This window comes from Drosophila elegans, unplaced genomic scaffold (assembly GCF_018152505.1).
Source record: "Drosophila elegans isolate 14027-0461.03 unplaced genomic scaffold, ASM1815250v1 contig_349, whole genome shotgun sequence".
Taxonomy (NCBI): domain Eukaryota; kingdom Metazoa; phylum Arthropoda; class Insecta; order Diptera; family Drosophilidae; genus Drosophila; species Drosophila elegans.
The window spans coordinates 647,609-672,046 of NW_024545729.1; the positions used below are offsets into that span (position 1 = coordinate 647,609).

The 24,438-nt window shown below is 38.9% G+C and overlaps 2 protein-coding genes and 1 long non-coding RNA gene across 6 annotated transcripts; all 3 read right to left on the reverse strand.

The window, feature by feature from the left end:
* Positions 1 to 881: 881 nt before the first annotated feature.
* LOC121467296 lies at positions 882 to 1,524 on the reverse strand. 2 transcript variants are annotated; one of them, XR_005977431.1, is made up of 2 exons: positions 1,352 to 1,524; positions 882 to 1,288 (listed from the first exon to the last, which is right to left on the reverse strand). XR_005977431.1 is itself a non-coding variant. In XM_041708656.1 (2 exons), exons 1-2 carry the CDS (start codon positions 1,379 to 1,381, stop codon positions 963 to 965), a joined length of 351 nt encoding a protein of 116 aa, XP_041564590.1. In that variant the 5' UTR covers positions 1,382 to 1,524; the 3' UTR covers positions 882 to 962. The 2 variants fall into 2 exon arrangements, 1 of the variants encoding a protein (XP_041564590.1); XM_041708656.1 differs by having other exon boundaries at positions 1,357 to 1,524.
* A 1,344-nt stretch (positions 1,525 to 2,868) lies between these two features.
* Positions 2,869 to 21,196, reverse strand: LOC108145325 (synaptotagmin-7). Of its 3 annotated transcripts, none has more exons than XM_017270703.2 (9): positions 21,092 to 21,196; positions 20,367 to 20,529; positions 16,500 to 16,640; positions 16,365 to 16,446; positions 15,149 to 15,451; positions 7,527 to 7,607; positions 7,290 to 7,458; positions 4,159 to 4,371; positions 2,869 to 4,092 (listed from the first exon to the last, which is right to left on the reverse strand). In XM_017270703.2, the coding sequence occupies exons 2-9, from the start codon at positions 20,525 to 20,527 to the stop codon at positions 3,992 to 3,994; spliced, it is 1,251 nt and encodes a 416-aa protein (XP_017126192.1). In that variant the 5' UTR covers positions 20,528 to 20,529; positions 21,092 to 21,196; the 3' UTR covers positions 2,869 to 3,991. The 3 variants fall into 3 exon arrangements, with proteins under 3 accessions (XP_017126192.1, XP_017126193.1, XP_017126195.1); XM_017270704.2 differs by having other exon boundaries at positions 20,720 to 21,196; XM_017270706.2 differs by having other exon boundaries at positions 21,184 to 21,191.
* Positions 21,197 to 22,904: 1,708 nt separating this feature from the next.
* On the reverse strand, positions 22,905 to 24,321 carry LOC121467291. Its single transcript, XR_005977425.1, has 2 exons — positions 24,044 to 24,321; positions 22,905 to 23,099 (listed from the first exon to the last, which is right to left on the reverse strand). It is a non-coding gene; the product is annotated as an uncharacterized LOC121467291 (long non-coding RNA).
* Between the last annotated feature and the right edge of the window lie 117 nt (positions 24,322 to 24,438).

Consider the following 24,438-nt stretch of genomic DNA (forward strand, 5'->3'; position numbering starts at 1 on the left):
TGAAAATAATTGCAAAAACTAAAATTCTGCATTACGGTAATGCATCGACACATTACCAACAATTTCAAAAAGTTTATCCAAATAAAGAATTTCATCGGCAAAATGCTTTACGTATTGTAAAAACTATCGATTACGCTGTAAACAAAAATATATTATATTTGAAAATATCAAATATCAAGTTTGTTTTTAGGCCATGTTTTCTAATATTTTAGGTCATTTTTTTCTCTGGTTGTATGTAAAGATAGATGGAAACGTTTCCGGCTCTGTAAGGTATATGTATTCTTGATCAAGACCACAAGCCGAGAGAATGTCAAAATCTCGGAAACTATACAGCTGATGATGTGAGTTATGTATCATACAATTTATAGTTATGCAGAGTAACTTAATTTAAAAATGTGGCCAACTTTTTTATATCATTGAAGAAAGTATTTTAATTTAATATATATTCTTGATCAGTATCACTAGGAGAGTCGTTTTAGCCATGTCCGTCTGTCCGTCTGTTTTTACGCAAACAATTCTCTCAGTTTTTAAGCTATCTGCATGAAACTTTCCCTACAATTGTCTTTCTATTGCAGGTGTATATAAGTCGGAACGAGCCGGATCGGACGACTATAGCATATAGCTCTGCTAAATTTTAAATTTTTTTTGTTATTTGAGTTATATTTTTATATTTCAAAATTCAATCGGAATATTAAAAAATAAATGAAAACAAATTTAACTTTTATATTTTTTAAAATTTCAGAATGATGGAAACGATTAAATAATTGAGCCAAAAATTTATATATATATTATAAATTTAGATGTTTTAAAGAATATTTAATATTGGCAAAAGCTGCAAGGGTATATAAACTTTGGCTTGCCGAAGCTAGCATCTTTTCCTGTTTTGTTCTTCTGTAATATTTTATTTTTATTTATCTGATCCTCTCTCGTTGCTTAAGAGACTGACAATAAGTATTTAAATCTTAATTAACTACACAGACTGTTCGGAGTGTGCAGTATGTCCTGGTGTGTCCATACTCCTGGCAGTTCCTTTTATGTGGCACATCCAACGTAATTCTCTGGTGCAATAGGTATTGCAGGTTATGGATAGGATGCACTTCATGTATCTTCAAGACTCTTCTTTCTGACTCTGTTCTTGTTAATGATGTAACTAACGTTCTTTGCAGAAAAAAGGTTTTTTTGCGAACAATTTTGTTGACCATGGCACTCGAGCTGTTCTCCCTAATGTTAATTGGTGGGGGCTTTGGTTTCGGTTGGGTCTCTTGACTCAGTTTTGGTTGAATTTCAACTAGGAGGACAAATCGGTTGTTGTTAATTCGTTGTTACCCACAGCGGTGTTCTGCGGGCTAACCTTACACTTGTTTTGGATGAAGCGATCCATGCCGATCTGTATGGCCAGGCCGATTGTTGAATGTTGTTTTGGTTTTGTTTAGTTGGTCAAATTTTATTACCATTGTATTTGGCGCTGCAATCAACGAACTGGCTAGATCGACTCTCTTAGTGATGCTGATCCAGAATATATATACTTTATAAGGTCGGAAAAGTCTCCTTCACTGCGTTGCAAACTTCTGAAATTATAACACCTTCTGCGCTGGTATAAAGATATACAAAAAAATGTATCTTCTCAATTTTTTAATTTAGTTAATAAAGTATTTTTGACATAGTAATAATTTGATAGTTCAGAAATACACTTTTAACTTTCTTCAAATCCGAAAACGATATCATATTGCTGCCATAGGAACGATCAAATAAATGTAAGATTGTGAAGTAACATAAGCAGCAGAATAAGCAGTACATCAGCCGAAAAGCAGAAGGCAGTAGAGCAGTAAAGCAGCAGCAGAAATGCATAGAACGCGTTATGGATTATTTTGATGATGGAAGAATGGGGATTTCTAGAAAGAGGAATTTAGCAGAAGCAGAGAGAAAAAGTGACGCCGTAGGAAAAAAGCCGACAAAGTCAAACATTTTGTATCTTTTCATATTTACTTTACATAATAATAATTCAAAGCATGTTGAGATTAACCATCTCAACTTACATAATTAAGCTCAAAATCATCATAGTTTCAATGTTCAAAAACATATACGCATATAAATATAAATTTAGATGTTTTAAATAGTATGTCGGAGAATATGTAGTGTAGTATATCGACCCATGGTCATATGGGTTGTGCTGGTATGCTTGAAATACTAGATACTAGTTTTGGTAGAATGGAGACTCAGTTTGCGAGCTGAGGCCGAGTGTGGATTCGAATGCGTTGCTAGGTCTGGTCTCTCTTTTTATTCTTCTGGTTTTTAGCGTGGCGTAAGATAGACGCGAGAGTGATCCTTAAGAGACAATTCTGAGTAACAAAGGCATCGAAGACGCGCTGCATTCGCCGGAATCGAGTTCAGACAATCAAAAACCAAACGATCAAGTAGTCAGCAATACCGACTTACAAGGGGATGACTTTAGTTCTCCGACAAGTATTTAGTTTATGCACTAGCTGCAAGGGTATATAAGCTTCGGCGTGCCGAAGTGTGCTTCCTTTCTTGTTTTTATATAAATTTTCCCACAATCCATTGGTGTGATTGGTATGTGGCGAAACACAGCCCGATTGTATTACGATCGAGCGTCAGCTAGTGCGGACTGATGACCGACTGACTTTTACATTCGTTGACTTTTAGCAGGGACGTCTTGTTATGTTGGAGAGGGAAGAAGCTACCAAGAAGCACACCCAAATCCGGCGAGTTCATAAGAAGCAAATAGGTACTTGACCAACGGACGCTTTTACCTCGGACCAAGTCCTTTAAAGACAGGGGCACAAATATGCAGATGTATCAGGCTTTGTTAGCTAAATTGGCCTGAAAATAAAGTAATACGCAGTGTTATTGACTCTTATTGAATGCTTTATTTGCTGCTATGAATAAATTAGTTTAATAATATTGTAACAGGTATATAACAAATATGTAATTTCAAGGTGGGTTGTATTTTCGATTTTTCGTTTTTTAAACTCAGTTTCAATTATCAATTATAAATATATTATTTTAATTCTTTCTTCTCTCTCTTACTTTCTCATATTTTGTTTTCTCGCTGTTGACGCTTATTCCGGCAATGGTTGGCTAATTTTCTCATAGTCACTTTAAAAAATGTTTATGTTCTGGTTTATTGTGCTAATGCAATCATTTTCTATTCAAATAACCTACATTTCTATAATACGATATAGTATGCGATTAAAGAATATGTAAGAATAATATAAATTTTTTCTCCATTTTATTTCTTTTAAAACCATGTAACAATCTCATTTCTTGATTTTTAGACTATTTTAATGTTATAATTTAACAATTCAATCGTATTATATACATTTTTATTAGTTTCTTGGTTTTACTGTATTGTATTTATCAGATGTCTTTCTCGGAATTATACATCGATTGACATATCCAACGTCTTATTAAATAGAATTAATAATTCAACACAATACCCTTACCGATTTCTTTCTAAAACAGCGATATCGGGTCTTGTAAAAATTAGTTTTCCCCAAAAATAATTCATTTTAATTTTATAACTTCCCTATTTATTAAATGTTGGAATGATCTGTTTTGAATAGCCTCGACTTAAAATGTATATGATTAGTGTGTTTTGAAGCATTTTAAAGCATTAAAAGTATATGAGAAATTAAAAAAAATATGTTTATTTTTTTTTATAAATTTTAATGAACAAATGGGACTGTGTTTTGTAATTCATATTTTGTACATACAAAACATTTTTCTACATACAAGCATGTATAAAACTATTGTTCTCATCAGAACAATTACATTATTTAAATTTGATGGATATTTTTTTATTTTTTAAACATAATAACATTAGCTTTCTGCAGATTTGAATTTTTTAATTTTTTATGACATTGCTATGTATGCAAGTATAAATCAACTTATTTATATCATGTACATGTACCTTTTTATGCGATATACCCACTGGTGTTAATATTATGGTTTCTTTGATTTAATATTAAAGTTACTCAGGTTTTAAGCGATGCCATTGTACTACAGTTTGCCTGGGCTTTGAGATCATGTCCTGCCAATGTTTAGTTTCTGATGCTCCAGAACCATTTTTACCTGTTTCAATTGCATATTAAGACATTTAATTATTTATGAACATTGCGCTGTAATTTTAATTCTTACCAGCTAATAATATTCGTCCTATCAACTCGTTCCTCCCAATGTTATCGAAATCCATTACCATAACATCCAAGGAACATTCTCTTATTTTTTCCCATGGAACGTTAAAACTAAATGATTCATTAAACACTGGATTTAATGTACATGTAAATATAGGCGTTTTTCTTTTCTCTACTCTTTTATCTCCAAACTGAAGCCAAACTTTTACGTAAGGATCTAGAAAAAAATAAAAGAGAAGAATACTTAGTTTGACTTTCTTGAAAGATTTCTAAATGTTTTTTTTATATTTAAAATGTTTATTAATCTTAAATACATAGATGTGGTTGTATTAAGATTTCAAGTAATTAAATGGACTTATGCACAAATGTAATTTCTGGAAAGAGTGATCATGGTTTTACAGTCCGAACAAGTTATGACCTTTCTAAGGGGTCCAATCTGCGATTCTGTTGTGACGCTTGTGTCGAGGTTGTGAACGAAATGATATCGTTCATGCGTCAAACTAAAAGTAACCTTTAAGAGCTTATCCGCTGCTTCAGTGAGCCAAGATCGGCTCAAAAAATACTCGGAACCCGAACAAGACAGAGCTAAAGCTGATGTCAAAGTGAAAAAAGTCAACTTTTCTTGTGCTAGGGATATTTTATCTTCAAAATCACTGTCCCAAACGAATTCTTTGAAACCAAATGCCCTGCCGACTTTTGTCCGCAACATATGGTGGTAAAAGGGTTCGAAGGAAGACAAAAAAGAAAAGGCCCGTCAGAGACAGTCTTCCCAGTCGAGGCCCGACTCTTCTGCTCCATCTTCAGAAAACTAGCATCCCGACTCCTTATTTCCTGTCAATATACAAGGGGCTCACTTAGTCAGCTGACTAAATTGTGTTCTGATGGTTTTTCCTTTTCACCCCATGTTACAATGTTTACAGAAACCTGGTTAAAATATATATTTATATTTATTTATATATAAATATATATAATATATTTTCAGCTAAGAATCGTTCCCCAATAGTTATATATATGTATATTACTTGTACATACATTTAAGTTTCCGAATTATGCGAATTACCTTTCCGTTATACATTCAATTTTAAAGACAGAGACCAGTTGATGGTTTTAGAGAATTTTAATATTCCGAATGCGACTTGGTCCACAGATGAAAAAACCAATATCTTACTTCATTACAGTGCGCTATCTCAAATGAACAATTTTCAGAACTCTTTGGGTCCCTTACTGGACTTGTGTTATTGTGAAATGCAGAAGGTGTCTGTTTATTTAGAACGTAACCACTTACGCAACCTGACGATCTTTATCACCCCAATTTAGAGCTGACTGCTGTTTAAGGATCAGAGCTTAAGGAAACATCTGAAAAGTCTGTTAAACGAATCCATTCCTTGCGCAAAACTAACTTTGACCGCTTAAGTGCCTGTATATCTGGCTTTTAGTTGTCCTAACTTTATTTATGCACTAACATGGCTGGGGCCTTTAATATATTTTATAGTGCATTAAAATCCTTCGTTTATATATGCGTTGTGAGGAGTCTTTAAACTCCCCACAACCTGATGCAGGAGAACTGCATAGCAACAGCAAAGGTGCCGACAATACAGGACGAGTCAAGAGCAACAAGGTCAAACTGTGAGCAACGGAACTGATTCATCTACAGAGGTGCCAACTCGTATCGGCAATCAAGCAGCGATTTTGGCGAGACTGCTCTCGCGAGTACAGTAGCGTAGATAGGGGGGGATTAGGGGGATCAATCCCCCCCTTGGGTCTGAGAATTATAAGATGATATAATCTCAAAATTGAAACACATTTTTACGCGATGGCTGTGCAGTACAGCATATTAAAGTTTCGAATGCCCGAGTTATGTTCAATACTGCTGACTTCTTGTCAACCGACAAATTGTTCCTGGAATCTTTTATCTTGCCAGCGGTCGCTGCGTTTCCCAGGATTTACGCAGTTTTGGCGTCTGCCTGCCGGTTTGTTGTTCATCAGGAGGGTTCGTGGAAAATATGATAACTCCAGCGCTTCTAACGGACCTCCAAGTGATACCTCAGTCAGTCACAGTGCCTCTCAGTTTACTGCGTGCTGCGGCGCTGCATCAGCTGCATATAATCACAGCAGAAGAAGTCATTGATAAATTGGCAAAAAATCTCGAAAGCTTGAATTTCTTCTTCGATAAGAGAATTTTTTTATAATGCAACTTATCAATGTGAAAAATGTGACCAATTTCTGTACACGACTGTGCAACGCGGATTATTATCGCAGTGTAAAATAAATCTTACAAAAAAACAGGATATTATTCTGAGTCATATCCCCCCCATATCAAAAAGCTATCTACGCCAATGCGCGAGTACCTAACAAGCTTGCAAGAAGTGGCCAAGTGGACGAAGGAATCTGCAAACGTCAAAACTGGAGCCGTCGTCGTTATTAGAATGACAACTTGCAACCTCAGATATGGCTGCCCGGGATCGTCACTGAGGTGATCTTCGGAGCAGATGGAAAGGTGCGCGTTGCAGTTGTGAAGACTAAATAAGCAATCTACAAGCGAGCAGTCCATTAGCTTGCCCCACTACCCGTAGATTGCAGACCTGGAGTTCTTCAACGCGGGCGATGTATAGCCATTTCATGTCTTTCCTTATTTTATTATTCTAAAATATGCCAGGCTCCTGATAGTTCCGAGGCGGGGCACAGCCCGCTGAAATCAAACGCCCCAATCGGCTCGGCATTAACAGTTCTCCTTTTTGAATTCAAATCGTCTTAATCAACTCTGATTACCCACTCTGTAAACCCGCTCTGCTAAGCGGCACTATTAGCAACCCTGCACTTCTGCCACCATTACGCTTTCACGGCGAATTGGAACACGGCATGGACTTGAAATAAACTTCTGTAGGGAGAGTACCGTTCTTTTTTTCTACTAATTTTTTCTAAATCGGTCGAGGTTCACAAGTTGCATTTATTACTCTTTTGCAATCAGCAGACAGTGTCCTTAAACTGACCTCGCGATATCTTAAAGAGTTATCATTATGATACTTGATCCTAGTTCCTAAGATCCCGGCTTCTAAAAAGTCCATAAAATTCCGATCAATCGACAGCGACTTTATTTGCACGGCATATTTCCAATTAAGTTCAGTTCCTACTTACCAGATTTCCCGTTAATATCCTTAGCTTTTAAATTTCTCGCCTTAATCAATGTTAAAGTCAAAATTGAGTTTGACGGGTGATAGCAAAGTGATGAAAGTAGTTCTCCGCATTTGTCCTTGGCAGGGGGTTTCAATGCCTTCCAAAAGGACTGCTTTCCAGCAAAATCAACCTTATTTTATAAATAAATGCAACCATTTCACTATATATATTTATACAATTGTTTGTTGAATTATTTACCTGGCATAGGGGAAGAAATACTTCTCCTATGGAGTCATCTCTTGAGAACCGGTCGTAATCAAACACATGTAAATGCAATACCTAAAAAAACGTGATAACGTCAATACTTTAAGGCATTTCTTTTGTCATTACAAAAGAATGAGGATTTCATACAGTTTGAATTAAAGTTTCAGTTCAAATACTTAAAATCTAAAAACTCGAAATATATAAGTAATTTCTGTGCTATTGAGATACGTTCCCAACAAAGTTATACTTAAATATATTTTAACATGCAGTAAAAATGTGATGAGGACAGCCCTTTGCATGAATGTTATACAAAAGAAATAAACTCATATTTAATAATCTGTGTTTTCTAAATGATGTTATATTTCTCTGGACGGCAGCACATGTATTTTAAGGTTTCTGGAAAAATTCTTCATGTGTTGGGCAGGTCGTTAAAAAAAATTTGTTCTACGACTTTTTGAACAACTAGCTTTTTTAGCGGTAAATCACTAAAAAAAAAGCTAAAAATTCTAAACAAGTAAAGCTACAGACAAGTGATGTTTAGCAGATCCGTCTAAATAATGTCAGACAGAAGAAGACGTATGACGATTGACAATGAGCAATGAATGAAAAAAATTAACAAGACCCGATACCCGATAGTAGACGGAATTGGGTAACAAAAATAATATTCGATAAAATATCACCGGGAACGATTCATCAATGTATGAGCTAAATTGTATTAAAGAAGTACAATTTTCTTCATTCATTGGAGTTGAAGAAAAAACGGAATAAAAAAGCGAGGCTTAAATGTGTACGAAATATTTTTTACCATTTAAAGGTAACAGCTCTTGGTCCTCAAGAACTAGTGGGATGGTTCGAAGGGAGGCTTAGCTGGGGCCACCAGGCGGGTCGCAGGTTGCGGATAGCGAACGACCTTCTGGGAAGGTTAGTTGCGAATAAGCGTAAGCAAATAAGCAACCCCGGACAAACAGCGGGTATACCGATGGAGGTATACCGACAAGACGCTTGTTTGGCCGTCTTAACACCGTAGCCTTACACACCCCCTCCCTCACGACTACCCACCTCCATCCTATCCCCCCACATCTCACCTCGGTGCCGGACTAAGGTGTCATTCGACCCGTGCCGATAGTCAGCCTGGCTGGGGGCCCGAGTTAACAAATAGCCCAGTCGCAAACGGAGGGTTCAGGCAAGTGGCGACCGCCTGTCCTAAGTACGCCTTACCCGGGTACATCTGCCCGGGCGGACCTCATACTTCTCCGCAGCTCGTGGGACCACATGAAAAGAAGTAAAGAAATAAAAATCCCGCAGGATATCCCTGCAACCGGTGTCGCAAGACACTTTGAGGAAAGATCCCTCGAAGGCGACAGACCCCAGGTGGCAGCGCACCCGCCTAGGACTACACCAGCAGCCCAGACATTCCCAGCCAAGGAGCGTGGGGTGCCAGCAGGAGCTACCCTGCCAGCACGCCCACCTCTCGCATCTGATAGGCCAACCTCTATCAGGCAGCTGAAGAAGCAGGACGCTCTTCCAGCCCTGGGACAGCCCGGAGGACTGGACGACCCCAACAGGCGTGGCCTGCCAGGGTCAAAGGTAAAGTGGTACCTGAGGTACCTCATTCAGGGCATGACACCAGAGGAGGCCTTGAAGAAGGCAAAGGAGCCGAGGGAGGGACAGCACCGGTTGGTAAACGGCTGAACACCAGCCGCACACCACCGACGGACACCCCCAAAAGGTCTAGGCACGGCCCGGGGGCTAGTGAGACGTCCTCACGGGTCCCTGAGCAAGAGGGGCCTAGCACATCAGCAGCAGCGGCAGAAAAGGCAAAAGTGCGGGCCAGGAAGATACCTTCCCAGCCCCATCAAAACCAGAAGCCGACAACCGCTGGAGGAAGACCCTCTAGCTCGGCACCGCCGGTCATCGGACCCCGTCCGACTTACGCGGAGGCTGCCAAGAAAGCCACCCTCATCAGGGTGGCTATACTCCCGGAGGGTTTCCCGGCGGCCAGCCTGACCGCAGAGGAACTATCCGGGCTTCAGGAGTCGGTCATGGACGAGATGCTCACGTCAGCATGGGGAATCCACGTCACGTCAGCATGGGAATCCCGTCGTGTTCAGGGGAATCCACTTCTGGGTGGGTTACCTGATTATCGACTGCCTGGATGAAGGCTCAGCTGAGTGGCTCAAGATTGCCGTACCTCAGCTGCGGACGTGGAAGGGAGTACCCCTAGAGACCCGCACGGGAGCAGACATCCCGGCAGCATACAACGCCACGTTGTTCTGCCCGAGGAGCTCCGACCGGACCAATGAGGAAATATTGGCCTTCATTGGTTTCCAAAACCGAGTCGAGACGGACGCCTGGAAGGTCATCTCCAGGAAGAACGACGGAGCTGGTGCACTCCTGGTCGTAGGGATGGACCAGACCGGAAGGGATGAGATAGTGGAGCGTGACCACAAACTCAACTTCCGGTTTGGCCACGTCACCGTGAGCGGTCTGAAAAAGACCAAGAGAGCTCCGGAAGAGACGCCCAATGACGGCACATGCAAGGCTATCGAGGATACCCTCGAACAACCGAATGTGGAGCCGAAGTCACAGCGTGGTGAACAGGATGAACAATCCATCACCAGCATGGACATTGGGGACGACCAAGGGGATGGACACCCTATGTCATCCCAAGAGCTGGCCCAGGAGCTCCTCCTGGACGAAAGCTGCGAAGAAGCCGAGGTTACCGTGATAGCCGGTGGTGGAGAGACTTGCTCTCTCTCTTCACCAGACCTCACGGAGCATCAAACCTCGGAGTGATGGCTGCAACAAGCAGCACTCGGCTAACCCAGGTAAACATCCATCGGGCCAAAGCAGCATCTGCTGTCTTGGCGAGGATGTTCACCTCCCAACACCTCGGGCTAGCCCTTGTACAGGAGCCATGGTGGCACCATGACATAAAAGGCCTGTACACGAAGGACACTAAGGTAATATGCGATCCAGGAGGATCACCTCCCAGATCATGCATCGTTATAAAGAAAAGATATCAACTATAGTATCTTTTCAGAGTTCATGAGCAGAGACTGCGTCGCCGTAACCATCAACGGCACAGAAGCTGCACCGAAACTAGCAGTGGCCTCCGCCTACTTTGCCGGGGAGGAGGCCTGTCCACCGCCAGGAATACCCGGGCTAGTAGACCACTGCCGGACGAACAAGATCCCCCTCATCATAGGATGTGATGCCAACGAACATCACGTGATCTGGGGTAGCACGGATGTCAACAACAGAGGTGAGCAATTACTAGAATTTATTTTAAACAATAACCTAGAGATCTGTAATGTCGGCGCCAGGCCGACATTTGTTACTAGGGTACGAGAAGAGGTGCTAGACATAACTCTAGTAACCAATTCTTTTAAACCCCACATTAAGAACTGGCATGTGTCACCAGAAGAATCAATGTCAGACCACAGGACAATTTTGTTTGAAGTAGCCTTCAAAACAAAAAGATGTAGCCCTAAAAGAAACCCCAGAAAAACAAACTGGGACAAATTCAGGTCAACTCTAGAGCTCAATCTTTCCAACGAACCGTCAGGATACCCTAGACATCCCTTGGAATTAGACAGAGCGGTAGACAACCTGGGTCACAAGATAGTAAATGCCTTTGAAGACAGTTGTCCTCTAGGTAGACAGAGGCGGGAAACAGACGCACCATGGTGGAATGCTAGTCTTGAACGACTACGAGTAACCACTCGGAAGCTTTTCAACAAACCAAAAACTGATAGAAACTGGGAACTATACAGGCAAAGCCTGACGCTCTACAACAAAGAGATCAGGAAGGCCAAACGGAAAAACTATAGGAACTTCTGTGAGGCAATAAGTAACGTCAACGAGGGCGCGAGACTGCAAAAAGCAATGGCTAAAAGTGCAGCGGATAGTAATTTAGCCCTGAGGAAAGGGAATAACACCTTCACCTCCACGGATCGGGAGAAATTAGAATTGCTATTTGACACGCATTTCCCGGGGAATACTCCCACTATGGGAAACGCAAGGCGTGATCAACATAGAACCCCTAGGACAGTAGCCAGTGACTGGGCAACAGCCAAATCTATAGTTACGCCCGAGAAACTCAAATGGGCTATTGGAACCTTCCAACCATTTAAATCACCGGGATTAGACATGATCTCTCCAGCTTTCTTACAGCAGGGGCAGCAACTACTCCTAACCCGCCTAAGAAGACTATTGGTGAGCAGCCTAGCCCTTGGGTGTATCCCAAGTGCATGGTGCAGCGCTAGGGTGGTCTTCATCCCCAAGATCGGGAAGAAAGACATCACCAGCCCAAAGTCCTTCAGACCTATCAGCTTAACTTCGTTTTGTCTCAAAACGCTGGAAAAACTGGTAGACTACAACATCAGAAGAACAGCTCTCAGAGACTGTCCGTTGCAAAACACACAGCATGCATATAGAGCAGGCCGTTCAACAGACACTGCACTTTATCAACTATGTCGCACCCTAGAAGGGGCAATTGACAGCAAAGAAATAGCTATCTGTGCCTTTCTAGACATAGAGGGAGCCTTCGACAACACATCACATGATGCAGTTCGAGCTGCCCTGTCCAGAAGGAACATAGACACTACTACGAGCAAATGGATTGGCAACCTACTTGAATCCAGGCAAGCAACATGTTCACTGGGTTCGGAAAGAGTAACAATCGCTACCAGCAAAGGCTGCCCGCAAGGAGGAGTACTGTCCCCTCTGCTATGGAGCCTGCTAGTAGATGACCTTCTCAGCAAGCTTGCTGGAAAAGGAATTCAATGTCAAGGATACGCCGATGACATCGTGATAATCGCCAGAGGCAAATTTGAAGCGACACTCTGCGACATCGTCCAACTCGGACTAAGGACAACGCTAGACTGGTGCAGGGAGGTTGGACTCAACTTAAATCCTGCTAAGACAGTCATCGTTCCTTTCACAAGGAAGTACAAACTACAGAGAATGAGACAAATCTCACTGCTAGGAACTCCTATAGAAACTAGCCGAGAGGTTAAATATCTAGGAATCACTTTAGATAGTAAACTGACTTTCGCTTCCCATGTCCAAAAGACATTGGAAAAGTGTTACAGAGCACTCTATACCTGTCGGAAAATTGCTGGGAAATCCTGGGGAACCAGGCCTCAGATAATACGATGGCTATACTTAATGATCGTGAGACCAATCCTCACTTACGGAGCACTTGCATGGGGCAAACGAGCTAAGCTCATCAGCATGCAAAACCAGCTAGGAAAACTACAAAGACTTGCCTGCGTATGCATGACAGGGGCAATGAGAACCTGTCCTACAGCTGCCTTAGAAGTTTTGATGGAGCTAACACCACTCCACTATGTGATTGATATCCAACGCAAAGCTACACTCCTGAGAATAAGCACTGAGGGCACAGGTAGTGGTTGCATTCTAAATAACAGGGATGCGACTAATTTGTTAGGTGAGGTGCCCCTAATACTCCACCCTAGGGATGAAATGACAGCCGAACTAATCTTCGAGCAGAACTTCACAGCACACCTAGGCAATAAGAAAGATTGGACCACACTGTCTGAAGTGCATCCGATGGCTAAACACACCATTGCATGGTACACAGATGGATCCCTGACACAACAAGGCACGGGCCTTGGAGTGGTAGGGCCTCGCATAAAATACCACGAATCCCTTGGCCAATACACCAGCATATTCCAGGCTGAGGTATGTGCCATTGGACGTTGTGCAGAGCTCAACATACAGCGTGGATACAAGGAAAAGGACATATCGATCCTTTCGGACAGCCGAGCAGCAATTACTGCTTTACATAGCAACAAAATCACCTCGAAGCTAGTCCTAGAGGTGAAGAGTAAGCTAAATATACTGGGCAGTCGAAACAGGCTGGCCCTCAGATGGATTCCGGGACATAAGGACATATCCGGAAATGAACTTGCCGATAAAATAGCAAAACTAGGAGCCGAACAGCCCCTGGTAGGCCCAGAGCCCTACTGTGGCATAGGGAGGCACACTATAAAAGAATACCTTAGGAAAGCGGAAGGCGCCATGAGACAAGAACACTGGAGAAATACCCCAGGTCTAAGGCAAGTCAAAACTCAAATAAATAACTATAACAAGAAGAGGTTCAAGGAACTTATTCAACTGGGGAAAAACTCACTTAGGATCGTTACCGGATTACTAACCGGGCACTGTAGACTGAAAAGTCACCTAGGTAAGATGGGAATAACCAGCAGTGGAACCTGCAGATTCTGCGACATAGAGGACGAAACCTCTAGACACATCATTGCAGACTGTCCGGCGTTAGCAAGCATAAGATGTAAAATCTTAGGAACCAGAACTCTTACACCTGAGCTCCTAGTAAGAATCAACCCACTAAAACTCCTCGACTTTATTCGAGGAAGTGGGTTGATATCTGAGCTGTAGGCTCTGAATGGGGGTACACAATAGATCTTATAGGTCGCGGTACACTGGACACCCCGATATTAATAATAATAATAAGGTAACAGCTGAAAACTTTAAAACGTTAAAATAAGCGGGATAAACAAAATTTAATAAGCAAAACAATAAAGTTTGAATATAACGTTAAAAAGGCAGTGTGACCGTGAACTTATTACAAACAAAATCTCAAGCAGTATCCATATAGTTTTGTCTATGTCTCGAGCTTCAATGAATCCAACAATAAATGAGGCAAACAATATAATGTCATACCCGTAAACAAAAATCGATGGCTAAACCAAAATTATGTTTTTATTGTTACTAACATTTCTTAACTTCCCAAAGAACGGATCTCATTGTTTTGTTTAGTTTGAATTCACACCAATATTAATTTAAATAAATTTAAACTGCAGTAAAAAGATCTTTAAAAACAATAAAGCATTAAAATTTTTAGGTCGAAAGTATCTATATTATAGATGGTTTAAGCTAGATTTAAGCAGCTTTAGTTCTCTGGTGAATACAATAGCACAAGTCAAACTGACTATGCACAATCACTCCGTTCATAAAAGGCGTTTCACGGCCAAATTGTGTGCGTGACCAAATCAAACGGTGTGATCACCTTTTTTAATATTTGGTAATGGTCTAGTCCCACAGTGCACCATCCACCATCTCTTTTAATAAAGTCCGTAAGGTTTTGACGTGCCAAAAATTTCAGTTATTCCTTGACGGTGGAATTTACGTTCCTACATGCACGTAAAGACTTGGCCATGTCGGCCATCTTTGTTTCTGTTAACCAAAGGAGTAGTCGAAAACAAAGGGAGGCTTTGGAGGTTAACGCTCGGACAGGCATCAATTTGAATACATATGTACATAGTAGATAGAAGTCATTTCTTAAAACTTCGGATAACCATTTAAATAAAATAAAAGCAGGAAAAAGTAAAACAGTTTGATAGAGCTAAAGACATCTACCTAGAGGTAGATAGGTACATTTATAATTTATAAAAGCCCTTGAAAACTTTTAGATTTGCAAATTTTAGGAAAAGAAATTTAATTAAGGTCAGCTAGCATAGCTATATAGACCACTGTGCATCTCGTTTAAAAAGCCAAACTTCCGACACCACCCTTACGAATCGATTCGCAACTGATGCATATATTATTAAAGTAATTTTTATACTTACACGAGACTGAAGTTTTTGAATGGGAAACCCCTCAAAGTAAAATGTTTCATTCCATCGCGGGTTTAGAGTTCGCCGTTTTATTTTGGTTTCCAATCTATGTTTTTTATCTGGTAACAAGGTTACGCGAACATATGGATCAGAAGTACCACTTAAATCCTTCGCTGGAAGCTCTTTTCCTTGAAGAACTTTCAAAATTAACGTTGTGTTTTGAAAATCGTATTCCAAAGAGAAATGTATTTGTCCAACATTTTCACTTGAGTCTGCGCTATCCAAGTACATGTCTGTCATTGAAATACTTTTATTCTGAAATACAAATTCAAAGAAAGCATTTGTTAATTTGTACTGAAAAGTTGAGACAACTATTTAAAGAAAAAAACGTAAGTGCATATATCTCAAGGCCGTTAGTGTTGGTGTAAAATTGAGGTAGAAGAAAACGTTTCCAAGAAAAAACTGATTTGAGAAATTATAAAAGGGCCATAATTTCATACACGAGAGGCTAATTTTAAAGACAACGTTAGGCAAGTAATTATATTCTTTAACAAGACCAATAACCGAGACGATCTAGCCATGTCCGTCTGTCCGTATTTTACATGCAGATTGTAGTTATGCCCAGACAATGAAAATTTTTTAATAATTCAGTCAGAATGGATCTGGACAATTTTGTCATCAACACTTTCTTCCCCAAAAAAATCCAAAAGTACCCGAAACTCCACTTAACTTAACTTTTGACAATTGACTAGTTTTCTAGCCTTAGCCTCTCACCATTCGTCAGCTATGAGAGGTAGCGAGGTGCAAAGAGTGGACGTCTTTGTCTTTCTTTTGTCGGGGTCTTTTTTTCAACTTGTTTCTGAGATCAACGAACAAAATATCAGAAAATTGCAATACGTTGACAGACGTCTTTAATGAACTCTGGGTTAACGTTCGTCAGGCCTAAGCGATAATCTCAAAATTGTCCAGATCCATTCTGACGCCAATTTTGTTAAAAGACTTTCATTGTATAGATGCAAACACTTATTGTAATTCTTAGTTTTAGATTATTAAAAATTGCATATACATATACAATATCAAAAATGTTAAGCTGGCGTCATATTAAAAAGAATCTATTTTTTTTTTCTGGCGAAACTATTTTTCGATCGATAACAAGAAAACTCAACTGCGGTGTGAAATATTGCATAAATAATAATAAAAGCAATACATTTAGGTATTATTTACTTACAGCGGAATCCTTTGTAGTGCCATCACCAACGTTTCCAACCAAAGAAGCATTTTGTGGTTTTGTTTGTGTAGTCCCCGAACCACTTTTAAAAATATTGTAATTATTTCAATTGTCAGACATATTTAAACTACCTACCCAATTAAAGGAGTTCTAAGGTTTAAAAAGCCATTTAACTTCCTGTTAATGTTATTTTGAAGAGGAGTCGTGATAGCTTGCGGCGTCGGCACTTGAGGTTTTGTAGGTGGATTACCAGAGTCAACAATGTCCTGAGCAGCCCTGTAAATATTTAAAATTACTAAACGTGCTTGTAGGCAATCTACATATTTTTTCTTTGTCAAAAATGTAAAAAACTTAAAAAACAAAGGCAAACTGGCAAAAATATTTATTTTAATAATAAAACCTAGTGCATCACTAGGCGAATATGATATTTCAATAGACATGTCCGTCTGTTCATTTGTTGCGAACAAAGTTTAAAAGCCAGGGACTTGAATCTTTCCCAGTGTGAGTAAGAAGATTAAAGTTAAGAACTCTTTTGATCAAGTTATTGCCTAGTCCATCCACAATCTTTTACAAAGATGGTCCGTAAGGTTTTGCCGTGTTTAAAATTTTACGGTTATACCATGACGGTGGCATTTACGTTCCCAAACGCACGTTTCTAGCCGATGTTTTTTCGGTGCAACTCTAACGTCTTGGCGCGAATGAATTTGAATGGACCTGGCGGCCATAGTCGAAAGAGAAAAGGGATTTGAAAGGCTCACGCTCCCCCAGGCAGCAACGTGGCATATTGTGGATTGGTCCGATAGAATGTCAATATTTTGCATTTCTAGTTCAACAGATTTTCACAACACCATGTGTTTGAAAGGCATCAAGATCCGTTGGAAGTCTAAACTTCAGAAAATATCGCAATATTGCAGGCATAACTTATCGTCATCTGCGTACAAAAGGATGTGCTACTTTGTCAAAATTAAAGAGAGATCGTTAATAAATAGTGTAAAAAGAAGGGGGCCAAGGTGGCTTCCATGTGGCATCCCTGAAGTAACTTGGATCAGCTCAGCGACCGAGCTTTTAAAAGGGACTCGTTGTACCCTACCACTCAGATAACTCGAAATAGGTTTAAATTCCGTACAAGAAGCGAATGATTTACGGTATCAAATGCCTTGCAAAAATACGTGTACACATACGTCAGTCTGAAGGTTATTTCTAAAGACATTTATAACGAACGATGCTAGCCAAATAGTTTGTTGTAGTAAACCTGCGAGTTATAAATTTATGCTGACATGGAGATGTAATCTATCTACAAAGATGTTGCAAATAGGGGGTGATAACGTTGGGAATAGAGGACAACTTGGAGATACCTTTCTAATTGCTAGTACATATTTGATTTATTTCACTTTTTATGAAGGGGAATAACATATGATTCCTTCCAAGTAGGCGGGAAGTCAGTAGTTTCTAAGGATAGGGTAATCAATTTGTAAAGTGGTCTGCTCAGGGCCTCTGCGCAATATCTAAGGAACACCGTCAGGACCCGGAAAGTATACTAGCTTTACCCTGTGCAGATCTAGCAGAAGGGAGCTCAAAGTCGGACAAAAGATTAAGTTAGACTTCGAGATTCCGTTTAAATTGTACTGATTAGGACAGGACGTAGCTGAATAAGTCGTTAAGAATAGCTGCGCAAAAAGATCGGCAATTGCCTGATCAGTGACTGCCGTAAAATTTGCAACTGATAGCGATGCTGGGTAATAGACGGAATTACGCTTAGTGTTAACAAATATATAAAACTGTTTTAGATCTTCTTTGGACCAAGTCGCATTCGGTATATTAAAATCACCTGATATTATTAATAGATCCCTATGTTAAAAAAAAGGTCGCTATAACGGAAAGCTAGTTCGCATAAATCGAAAGCCCATATGCAGGCGGAATGTATGAACATGAAATATATATAGAACTACCGGGGAACAATAATTTTGTACCTGGAAATTTAATGTCATTTATTTCATTTAAGAGATAGTAATTCAGAGGTTTGAGTCAACTGCAATCAAGACTCCTCCTCTTCGTCTGAAAGGACGGTCAAGCCTTTAAATTGTGTACTTACCCGGGAAAACTTCAGAGCTTAATAGCTCCGGTTTCAACCAAGTTTCTGTAAACACCATAGACATGGGATGAAAAGGTAAACTTTCAGAATACAGTTTAGTCAACTTACTAAGTAAGCCCCTTGTATTTGATAGGAAAGAAGGAGACGGGATGTTTTTTAAAGAGGGAGCATTTGAGGGAACTGAAGAAGAAGGGGGCACACTAGTCGGGCCTCGACTGGGAAGACTGACTCCTACGGGCCGTTCTTTTTTGTCTTAGCTTCGAACTCCTTTACCACCATATGTTGCAGCCAAAAGTCGGCACGGCATATGGTTTTAGAAAGCTCGTTTGGGACAGTGACTTTGAAAGATGAAAAATACCTAGAGTGAATCTTTCCACTTTGACATTAACAATATCGGCTCACTTCCTGATGGCTGCGGGGTGTTCTCCTTTGCGGCCCTTTTACGCTTAGAGGACTCCGTTAATAGCTTGCGGCTATTGAACTGCGAGGCCACCGCAGAGAAAAGCTCATCTACTCGACGAAAACTATCTCTAGCCTCATCGAAGCAGCTGATAATTTCTAAAAGGCCGCCTTTAGTTTGGCGCATGAACGAATTCATTTTAATCTGCGAGTAATAGCGAGTAATCGAGATTTTTGTATTTAACGTGCACTCTAACGCCTACAAATCGTGCAACTCTGTAATTCTAAGAGATTGTAGAGCCCAGTTATTGCGCGTTATATGTTTTCTGGGATCATATTGTTTTTAAAATTGGTTCGTTGAGTAAAGGGAATCTTCTTGTCTATAGCGTTGTTTTTTTATGTGTACACTGCATGTTGCTGTTGTTTCTTGGAAAAAATTTTGGGTATTCCTTAATCGAGGAAATTCGGTCAGCTGTTCGTCAGCTGTTCCATACAAATTCAACTGGCTAAAATTTCAGCAAACCAGAAGCTGAAAATTTTGTTGAATTGCTGACAAGCCAAGTTAGTCGCTCTTTTATACTAAAATTGAGAATGCAACACCAAACATATGCAAATAAAGAAGTTAAGACAGTTATTTAAACCAACAGGTCGTATTTTTGCTATTCCTAGGCATTTTCCTCGAATTCAAACCAAACCTAAGACAAACAAAGCTTTTCAAGCAGCAGCTGAAACGGCTGTTGGTAAAGTATTTATTTTGTTGATCATCATTACTAGGAGAGTACAAATAGCCATGTCCGCCTATCCCTCCGTCTTTTCGTTCTGCCGTTTCTACGCAAACTAGTTGATTTTGATTTATATGTGTTTATGTTAAAAAAAAACTGAAGCTAGGATGATTTACAGCTATATTATTCGTTCGCTCCTACGGCAGCAACATGACATAGTTATCCGATTTGAATTAAATCGAAATAAAAAACACTAAAATCATAATTCAGAAACAATAAACAATCACTATATCTCGAAGAATTATGAAAAAGAATTAAAAACAGCATAGATATAATTTTTTTCATTTTTTTCCCCGATTGTTTCTATTGGAACTATGTACATGTATATGATAAAGTCGTCCAATCCGGCTCTTTTCTCATAATATATACCACCTTCAATAGAAAGACAACTTCTGTTAAAGTTTCATGAATATAGCTTTTAAACTGAGAGACTAGTTTGTTTGGAATAGGACGGACGAACGGACAGACGGACATAGCCAGATCGACTCTGCTAGTGATGCTGATCAAGAATATATATATACTTAATAGGGTCGGAAATCTCTCCTTCACTGCGTTGCAAACTTCTGACTGAAATTATAATATCCTCTGCAAGGGTATAAAAAACGTATTATAATTTCGTATTTTTTTCTGTATTTTTAGTAGGGTGAATTATGTATTGTGAACGCCTTATAAATACAAAATTAACCGAAGTAGTAAATGAAAAAACCAAAGTTAAAAGTGTAAACTTACCTAAGACTATAACTACTGGATTCCTCGTCTTCGTTAGGCTCAATAAACTGTAATTGGGATCTTTTATGTCTCCACCACAAGTATCCGCCCGCCAGAAAAAGAGCGATTGCAATAATTAGACCCAAGACAGCCAAACAAGCTATTAGTACTATGCTCGCCATATCTGCAATACGGAATTAGTAAAAAGTTTAAAATTTCATAATATTTCGCACCTTTATCCAACACATATGAAGGGTAAAACATGATTATATAATATTAAGTATATACATATGTATGGACATACAACTTGTTTTTATAATAACAAACAAATGGTGTAATACAATTTTACAACACCAATATTATTTTGACAGTACCAAAGTTTCTTTGTAACAATGTTGAATATTAATAAAAGTTTGGATAACTTTTTTTTTCTACTGAGAAATGTATTAAGTTTTTGGACACATAAGGTGGTACTTTAAATTTTATGGGTTTAATTTTGTTATGCCCAAGAATTGTTTCTAAATCTGGTAAGTTGCACATTTTTTCGATTCAACTAATTGCATATTCCTTTAAAACACTTTTCTTTGAACATCTTTGTTTATACATTTAAAAAAACATGTGCACTAAGTTTGCAGCTGCCGGACTAACGAAGAGAACCATAATGAAATCTTAAACATATTAGTTAAAGTATTTGCTGAGTATGAAATATATTGAAATAGTGCAAGTAACTATTAATGAAGTCTTTCCTTTGAATTATACAAAGCAAATAAGCTTTGTATTAGTTCAAAACAAATTTATTTTTAAAGCAATACGTTCGTATAAGTTAATATCGAGCTACTTATGCCAATGAAAACACATCGAATACATTTTTTTTTATAAGAGCTGCGTCGGGTCGTTTGCATGAAAAGCTCGACTCCGTGCGCATGACAATAGGGAAAGCCATGATGAGAGCCTTATCTTGGGGTGCTTTGGAATTTTAACTTTTTGAAATATGTTTCATTTTTTCAGATGCAGCACTCACTAACCAAAACCAAAATGAATATACTCTTGCAGCTGTTGCGAATATTTCGATTTTTATATGTATGTGTTTAAATTTAAATCTGACAAGTTATAATTTTATTCATGTCTTATTATTCTGAAATATTAAATTTTACTATATTCCCAAGAACAGTAAACAAAATTTAAAAGCAAAGTTACAATTTTTTTATTAATATTTTCGATTGTACATATGGGTGCTACATCATAAAGTCGTCTGAAAGATAACTTTTTTAAAAGATTCATGCAGGTAGCCTTAAAACAGAGGAAAATGGGTAGATCGACTTTCCTAGTGATGCTCAAGAATAAATATACTTGTAGGGTCGGAAATACAGTGCCGAATGTCAACTTTAAATGTTATTCCCAGGCGTATTCAGCATTTTTATGATACAGTTTTTTTAATATATTTAAATTAAACATTTTTTTATTCAAAAGCAGATTCATTTTTTGTTTTTTTTCCTTACTTATTTTAATTCTTTTTATCGTAAGCTTAATTTGGTCATACTGTTCTATGAAATTTATAACGGAACTTCTCCTTAACTACATGTCACAAAAAATTTTTAAGCAAAGTGACGTTTTTCCCAAGTTTTCTTGCCATTTGCCTACATTTATACAAAATGGACCAAAAATTGTCCTTCACCTGCACAGTGAAGGCAAATCTTAATGCAAAATAGCCCAGATTTTGGAACTAAGCTGATTCACAATCAGAAACATCGTGCAGCGCTTTAAGGGAGCAGCAAGTTTGGAGAACGCTCCCAGATCAGGACGCCCGAGGTCCTCAACTGACCTTGAATCTAACAAGGTGGTCCGAAAAGTTAAGGTGGACCAGAAAATATATTTTGCCCATTGCAAACATCCCAGTCTGACCTAAGCTTATGAGCAGCGTTTCCGATTCAGATTTTTCCCAATATATCTAAAGTTTTTCAATTGACAAATGCGGGACAAATTATTAAAAAGCGGAAAGCAGAAAACCTGTCTCTTTTTAAAGACGTAATTTAATTGAAGTAATTTTAGATTTTTAAAAATTTCTGGAAACTTAAAGTGTTTTGTATACATCTTGGTAGTATTTTTTTCATTTTAATAGCAAAGAAACACCGATAATCCAAAAGAGCATCAATTAAATCGATAGTTAGCCGATGTTTCTCCGGTCCACCCTCTTTCCACTCAACCATCCCTGAATTTTCAACAAATGTCAAGCTCCGGTTTCCACAGAGCACAAAAAAATTTGTTTTTATTTAACAATTGACAATTAACAATTTGACTATGCGATATACACAAGTACACATGGCCGTAACTTATAAGTCTGTGGAAGGGGCTCATGGATAACCTCCCAATGCTTAAACATCTTTGTCTACAGACATGTACTATATTCAAAGCAAATCCTAAATAGACCCTGTCATTTTATTAAACTTAAGACAATAAAGTTTTGGGAACAGTACAACTTCATGGGGAAATATTAAAATCAATTTTGAAAAACCAAAACAGCTTAGAAAAATATTATAAATGTCTCAAATGATAGTTTGATATGGTGTGAAACTATGCTTAGAAAAGCGTTTATTTATCATAATCATATGCGGTTGGGTCATTACAAAACTTCAGTTGGCCTTTGTAATGCTGTAGGGAATTATTTCCTTTTGGAGTTATTGAGTTAACTCTGATATTAACACAGGTCGATGAATTATTAAGGTCGCTTCCATTATTAAAGTGTTGAATGAGTCTCTGGAAATATTGTAATTAAAAAAATTGAATTGTTTTCGGTTTGTCAACAAGCCCAGGTGATTGACCGAAGCACACGGAATCCCATGAACTCTGTAAACTTTGGTCACACTAGAAAGAATACAGGTTTTCCGCAGGCGAAACTGTTCGTCGATCTCACTATTAAGCATCTGCTGCCGTTTAGCCAAAAAGACTTTACCCTCTGCCGTGATAACCACTGATATATGCATTGCAAAAAAAAACCAATGAAATTGTTGTTGCCTTGCCAAATAACTAAAAATTGTTAGTGTTATAGCCCAGTCCAACAGAGCCCATCTAAGAGAAACGGTTGGAATTTTTTTGTGGATAATGGACTGATGTTCACACAGAGCCACCTTTCACAATCCGTCAAAAGTCAGAAACTTTTTTTATGCTATGGATTGTGGTTAAATTTTTCTGAACTTTTAAGTAATGGCTTATGTCTACTCCGTATTCAAATTGCTGACTGGGGAAGCGTGAAAAAGTAAAACGCTAATTCACACTGCCACCGTCAAAGTCATCTTCTTCCGAGTCCTCAAAACAAAGTAAAATTCAACCAAAAATTATTAAATAATGTTGAAAAATTTATGGGATTTTATTATTATTTTGGACGAAATAGTAGCCATAACATAAATGTTCCATTATTTACTAATTTTTGGTTAAATTTCACTTGTTTTCTGAGCACTCGGAAGTAGAAGAAATTGACTGTAGACAGTGTGAATTGGACTTTCACTTTTATATCGTTTTCTAATCGTTTCCTTAAAAAAATACTGTTATGTGGATTGGCTATTAGCAAAGTAAATTCCACCGTCAAGGAATAATCGGGAAATTGTGGGCATTGCAGAATCTTATTGATCATCTTTCAAAAAAATGGTGGATGGTGCTCTCTGGGAGTAGGCCATTGAGCGCCATGTGACCAGCAAGCTTACCTTATGTGAGGGCCCACACATCTCCAAATGTTTTCCGTGTGCACGGGCCGGGCACCTCTGGTTTACTTAATCTAGGCCGCATTTGCAACAGCGGGAGCCTATGTGAATGGGTCGCAACAATTTTCCGCAGCAACCTCTTTATAGCCTCTTCCCACAGAAATCCATCCACCGCCATCTAAATTTGGCGGACTTAGATAGACTTATTTATGCGGTGGTAAGTCCATCCTTGAAAAACAGTCGGGATTTTCAATAAATATGAGTCCGATTTCCACTGGCACTTCCTCCATCCACCATTCGATAACAATTGGAGTTTCACATTTGTCAAAAATCCCAACTGTGTCAGAAGGGCGTTGTGTAAGTACCATAGAAAGTTATTTAAACACAATTCATGGCGG

What these genes read in the sequence shown, in the direction of transcription:
- LOC121467296 (XM_041708656.1), bottom strand. Translation starts at nt 1,381, where the DNA reads ATGGATCGCTTCATCCAAAACAAGT. An exon ending in TCGCTTCATCCAAAACAAGT is followed by an intron (nt 1,289 to 1,356) that starts GTAAGGTTAGCC and finishes TTGTCCTCCTAG; the next exon opens with TTGAAATTCAACCAAAACTG.
- LOC108145325 (XM_017270703.2), bottom strand. Translation starts at nt 20,527, where the DNA reads ATGGCGAGCATAGTACTAATAGCTTGTTTGGCTGTCTTGGGTCTAATT. An exon ending in TCCAGTAGTTATAGTCTTAG is followed by an intron (nt 16,641 to 20,366) that starts GTAAGTTTACAC and finishes AAATATTTACAG; the next exon opens with GGCTGCTCAGGACATTGTTG. An exon ending in CTTAGAACTCCTTTAATTGG is followed by an intron (nt 16,447 to 16,499) that starts GTAGGTAGTTTA and finishes TATTTTTAAAAG; the next exon opens with TGGTTCGGGGACTACACAAA.